Below are 6,455 nucleotides of genomic sequence, written 5' to 3'. Positions count from 1 at the left end.
CCTATGTTTAAGTGTATAACTGACTGATAGGAACAACAATGTTTGAAATCGGTCCAGCATAATGCGTGAACGCTGTAACCAGCACCCACAGACCGGGCAGCAATGTAACCCTCTGGGACAACAACCATCAATGTGGTCCATTAAAAGTGCTTTATCTGCCACTGACAGGCACAGATTAATATTCTAAGTGTCTTACAACATTATAGAAAGGATTCCTACAGAGATAGACCTTTTTTATACCTTTATAACCCCTTTCTGTTTAACCAGAAACAGCTCTGAGGTCGCTGGTGCTAAAACCACCAGATTCCATTTAAAAAAACAATACTTTAGTGTGAATATAGCCAACATATTTTCACATGTAATTCAATATACTATGTGTTTATTCCCACCCAAACTAGATTTGTTATGGTTGGAAAAGTGAAAAGACGACCCAAAACATCTTTTCATAGTTTCATTTAGTTTTTGAGAACTTTGAATGAATTTTACAATGCTAAAATTAAAAAATTAGCACTTTTGTGAAGGTAAATACAAGATCACTGTCGACTGCAGCAATCTCGCTTAATACTGGACCAATGTCAAAGGTCGTTGTTCCCGTCAGTCACTTAGACACAAAAACATTGGAAAGTATTCATCCAATCCAATTTGGAAAAAAAAAAAAAAAATGACCCTTTGATCTTAAGCATGTTGTCATAAAAGGAGATGTGAGACTATTCAAATGTTAATAAAGACTGAGACGGAGGAGCCAATGGAGGAATGTCTCCTCCAGGCGCTGCTCACCAGTGCCCCCCCCCCCCAGGAATGTCATTCAACCCCAACAGATAGGGTTTACCTGTGTTCTGTTGTAGAGCTGGTCCAGCCTGGTCTGGATGCTGTTGATGGTCTCCTTCATGTGGGGCTGAGCTGAATCAGCAGGGGCAGCACCCCCATTCAGACCAGGCCTACACAGGAGAAGAGTTGAGATTTCAGACATTTTTCCAAAAAAAAAAGATGTAGATGGTAAATAGTATATGACATCAAAGTGGAGCATGAAAGACAAATGACCAAATAGAAAATGTATCATGTACACAGATAAGCGTGGAGAGGCAAAGCATTGTCATGAACGGGTTTATATGGTGTCGTACGAAAACTTATGCACAACTATTTGGATGATATCTTACAAAATTAGGCGACCGAGCTGGTCACGTAACGACCGGTCACATGATATTTATGTTTAGCCTTTTAAAGATTATTTTAGGCCTTTATTAGACAGGACAGCTTGAGACGTGAAGCGCTGTGTTTGAGGACCCACCCATCCACCCCGACCTCCACCCTATGTGGACCAGGGTGGTCTTACACAGCAGCATACGTAAATACATGGAATACATACAAATTTCAGTGTTGTACTTTTTTAGCTAAATGTACATGAGAACAGCTTGCGAGATTATGAGTTAAGTCCAAATTTACTTGAGTCTGCCTGTGCACAGTTTAAGTCAAAGGACCCATTTTGTGTATTTATGGAGCATCCCATTACACTCTGAATGAGGATTAACTATTTATATCTTGCTATCCTACCGACATCAACGTGTATATGCTAAAAACAACAACAACATATCCTCTTTTTACAGCGAGCTGCTGAAATAAACCTGGACTGATAAGCAGTGTGCTACTCATTCCACAGTGTACTGTGAATACCAAATCTGGGTTTCTTGATTGGAAACAGGATTTTGGATGAAATAAAATACAATGTTCTCCAAACAAGCTTCACGTACAGCCTCTGGTTCATGCCATGGATGGTGGTCTGCATGTTATGCAGGTCTTTGCTAAGACCCCGGATGGTTTCCTCCAGCTGTCTGATCTTCTCAGAGTCACCTGGAGACAAAGAATAATAGCCAATATGAGAGAGGAAAATGTGGAGTTTCACTCTTAAGATTTTATATTTACTGATTGCAAAATACAAACACAACAAAGAAGGGGATCTTTAATAATTACAGCTAGAAAGATGCTAGAAAGAGCTGTTTCCTGAAACCCTTTCCCTCAGTCAGCTTCCTATAAGACATGACATTTTCCGACAAACTTTAAAGCTCTAGTGTGTAGTTTCTGTCGCCCCCATGAGGAATTCTAGGTAATGACAACCACACTGTCATTGCATCCACATGACACAAGCCTTCCGTGATTGCATACCACCCCCACCCGAAATCAACGCAGTTGCTTGTAACCAAGGAGGACATGGAAGAAATACAGAGTCTGTCCTTGCTTTCTTATCCAAATCTGATGACACTTGGGGGGAGGGGGGTATCAGTGCTGATCAAGCCACACCAGGGGTTGATGCATAGACTGTCTAAGTGAAGACAAAACTTCTGGCTCGCCTCGTGGTGGCTGGTTGCAACATAGGTCATAAACCCCACCCCTTTTATTAATGAAGGGGACATGGGACAAACAAAAAAATTCAAGTACATGTCAAGTACAAGTTTTTTCAAAAGTGGTTTGTTTGGCTGGTTTCTGTGATTTTAGGTACTGATTAATTGATTGATTGATACTTCACTGAGAAAATACATACATGATTGATGTTATTTCACAAAATGAATGCATGCATCCTGATAACATGAACCCATATTTGAGGTAGATGCCATCTGGATTTCATGGAGCCTTCTCTACGGTCTCTACCTCCTCCTCTCTGTCCTCCGTCTGGGTTGTAGCCCGTCTGCGTGACGCGGGGTCGCCCTCCATTGACCTGGTTGTCAGTGGTTCCCTTTGGCCCATTGTGGCAGTCTTCCCCAGAGTAACCATGGCAACATTTCCACTCCATTTCTGTCACCATCTTGTAAGCTACCTTATACCGTGGCCTCCTGAACGTCCGGTAGCTGAGGATGAAATGGACATATCAGATATATATATATAAATCTCATCTGGACTTTAATTTGTTCTGATTTGACAAAGACACCTCTAACATGGACTTATGACTTCATTTTTTAGCAACGGCTTTGACGCGGCTATTCCGATGCCGATTTTGGTCTGATAGTTATCAGTCCACTGCCTTTGTCTAGATTGAAATATCTGCGGTTAGATGGATTGTGATCAAATGTTTCGACATTTATATGAATCCTACTGAACTTAGTGAGCCACTAACTTTTCATCAAGTCAAAAATGGAATACACGTTTATGATTTATGATTACATTCTTGCACATTGTACCTGACATAGTTAAAGTTAACATGCTAGCACGCTTAGCTAAGCTCGTGAACATGGTAGACATTATACCACCTTAACACCAGCATGTTAGCATAATCATTGTTAGCATCTGGGGTAAATGCATAGACTGTGATAGCGGGTCGCCCCCTGGTGGCTGGCTGGTGTATTTGTCATAAACCCCGCCCCCTCTATGTTAACGGATTGGACATGCACCAAGCCTTAAAAAAAATCAAAGTACATGTCAAAAACATTTTTCCGCAAAGAGTTTCTGTCATTTTAGGAAGTTCTGATCACGCTGATGTCTGTTCAGGTGTTCACTTTTCTGATAAGGTTTGTTTTCATTAGTTATTTGATGCTATTAAACTGGTTAAAACGGCACAACTCTGGCTCCAAAATTACAAGATGGCGGCGCACGTATCTGGGATATTTCAGACCTGCGGATTATCAGACCTGTGCCAGACCATGACATTGAGACTTATAATTTGTAGTGAGATCCTGATAACTAAGTCAAGGACCCATAGCGGCCCCTGAGCCGTGTATTGAATACCAACGCTGTACACTGTTGATATTAATGTGCACTGAGTCATTGGATGTCTGGGAAATAGCTCCAAATCATCGACTGATGATGGATGGGATTAAGAGTGCTTTGTAAACGTTGGAGATGTTATTTCTGTCCCATTTTCCAAACGAAATCAAGCCAGCACCAACAATATTTTTCCCTCAAAGACGATTCATCTGAATAAATATATGTGGATGTTTTACTTGGAAATCTCCTTTGTAGTTTTATCATTATTTGTGTCATGTACCTCTGTGCCGGAAGAGACTCCCTGTTACAGTAACAGTGCAATAAATAGCCCAGAATAGGCCGGATGTCTCACTACAGATTTATGGCAGCGTGACAGGAGAATTAACAAGCACTGACTGGGAACGTTTAGCAGGCTTCTCTCTTCTTTATGCCAACCCACAGACATCACTGTAGGTATGGCAGAGGCTTTTCCGCGCCATAGTAAAGACTTCATCTTCCAGCTCTCCGCTCTGAGAGCGTGAGAAAAAGGGATCCACATACTCTCTGATGAAAAAAACAAAAACTAGGGTCTGGAGAGGTGGCAGGAGGAGGGGAGGAGTTGGTCAAGCTGGAGAACGAGCACCGAAGTAGGAGAGTAAGAAGAAGAGATTGTTTTTACAGGGTAGGAGACTAGACTGCGGTGCCTGGAACCCCTGCCTGCTTCATTCTTAGCATAGCCCAGGTTTAGGCCAAGGCCCCTGGCAGGCACGGGGATCAGGCAGCCAGGCCTGGGTCAGACAACATGCTGAAAACTTCAAAAGAGGAGCTCAGAATTCATTTGGCCTCACATACACAACAACCACATTGTGGAATTTATTCAAACATATCTATAGTCAATCTGCTCCAATATTTGTAACACTGGATATTCCCAGATCTGCACCAGGCATAGAGACAGAGCGCATATTAAAACCATGCCCAACAAAGGAGCCTGTAGCCAGCTAAAAACATCAGATTTAACCCGTTTTCTAAGTTTTTAATTTTAGAAATATGGGTTTCTTTGGATTGATGCATGGATATACGTTGTATGGAACCCATACAATGATCTTCTCAGGTAAAATAAATTATCACTGAATTATGAGTTCTAGGTGTTTTCTTCAATTTTATAGCATTTGAAAAAAATGTTTTGGTTTCAAAACATCCTCCTGACTGAACTGAACAAAATACCAGCCTGGGGATCCACTCAACATCCTTTGGTTTTAGCTATTAGTCAAAGTAAGTCATCATTTCAGATTTTTTTTCAAGGATTCTGAGAATCGTGACACCCCTAGATTAGTGTCTGGGGACCTGGTGGGATTTAGAAATAACTCCCCCACATCTAAGTTTGGTTGAGGCACAAGATAAGGAAAGCCTGTTTTTACTCAGATTTACTGAAGTATCTGTACTCCGAGAGTTGGCTACCCGGAGGGGCGCGGAGGACGGCCAGGGCGAAGCCGCCGCACCACACTTGGGTCATGTTTTTGTTTTGTTTTTTTTAATCTCTTTTTGGGCCAGGCCCGGTAGAAGTTATGAGGCGCATCATATGGTCCAGACTATGGCCATGAAAGCCCTCGAGGATGAAATTCCATCCTCGCGACAGGGATAAAAAGGTACACAGGAAACAAAAACCTTGCAAAAATTATATACAAACCTGCCAAATCAGACATTTTACCTGACAAATTACAGACTTGGCCAATTCGCACAGGATTAATTAATGTACCAAGATTAATTAATGAATCCTTTATTAATCCCACAAGGGAAATTACAATTTACACTCTGTTGTTATTACACACAGGCCTGAACTACACACACATGCTCAGTACCTATACATGCACTAAATGGAGAGATGTCAGAGTGGGGGGGCTGCCCATGGAAAGGCACCCCGAGTAGTTGGGGGTTTGGTGCCCTGCTCAAGAGCTCCTTGGCAGTGCCCAGGAGGTGACCTGGCACCTCTCCAGCTACCAGTCCACCACCATACTTTGGTCCGTATGGGGACTTGGACTGCGACCCTCTGGTTCCCAACCCAACTCCCTACGGACTGAGCTACTGCCCCCCCGCCCCCTCCCCGTCACAGACAACTTCAGTAAATATTACAAATGACTAGAGACCACCAGGTAATACTAATCCAGTGTGAATAGGTCTTAAGACTCCAGCAACAGAGAAGAAGAATCAGAGAGGATATGAAATAGAAGATAGGGCGGAGATACTTACGCAACTCGAGGACACTGGCCCCAGGTACAGCGTTGATAGTCTGGTTTGATGTACGTCTCCACCCCATCCTCCATCACACAGCTAACAGTGCGAGTCACCACATAAGCACACCAGTTCCTAGGAAAGCACACACACAAGCCGGCAAGAGGAAAAGACAAATGAATGACTGTGTGATGACTGGTGGTTAACTGGAGGTTTAGAGACAGGCGTTGACACAAACATAGCATACTCTTACACACTCTCAGTAAACACTCTGCTGCCGTTGTTACCAAAGAAAAATACAGAAATAATAATAATCCAAAAAGCAAGTCACTTGTTTGTCTCTAAGGCTCCACTGTGAGTATCCAGATCAGTATCTCAAACCCCGGGCTGATTATTATTCTGTCCAAATTTCGAGAGAGATTGTCCGCCCGTACAAATGTCAGATCAGTTTGGGATAAGTGCATGATTTTAACAATGGCTGCCATTGTATGGCTTCCCAACTCTACACCAACCAACCCACACAAAGACACACACACACACACACACACACACAC

At 42.6% G+C, this 6,455-nt stretch overlaps 1 protein-coding gene across 2 annotated transcripts in view; it reads right to left on the bottom strand.

The window, feature by feature from the left end:
• Positions 1-6,455, bottom strand: part of emilin1a (elastin microfibril interfacer 1a) — a 46,510-nt gene that overhangs the window by 10,509 nt on the left and 29,546 nt on the right. For both annotated transcript variants that reach the window (XM_032542925.1, XM_032542926.1), the window contains exons 2-5: positions 5,920-6,036; positions 2,644-2,840; positions 1,749-1,848; positions 830-938 (exon numbers count right to left, since the gene is read on the bottom strand). In XM_032542925.1, coding sequence (XP_032398816.1) covers positions 830-938; positions 1,749-1,848; positions 2,644-2,840; positions 5,920-6,036 — 523 coding nt within the window. The remainder of the gene's footprint in view (positions 1-829; positions 939-1,748; positions 1,849-2,643; positions 2,841-5,919; positions 6,037-6,455) is intronic.

This window comes from Etheostoma spectabile, chromosome 18, assembly GCF_008692095.1.
Source record: "Etheostoma spectabile isolate EspeVRDwgs_2016 chromosome 18, UIUC_Espe_1.0, whole genome shotgun sequence".
Taxonomy (NCBI): Eukaryota; Metazoa; Chordata; class Actinopteri; order Perciformes; family Percidae; genus Etheostoma; species Etheostoma spectabile.
Note: the sequence above shows the minus strand (reverse complement) of the source record. Positions and strands in the feature narration are given on the sequence as shown.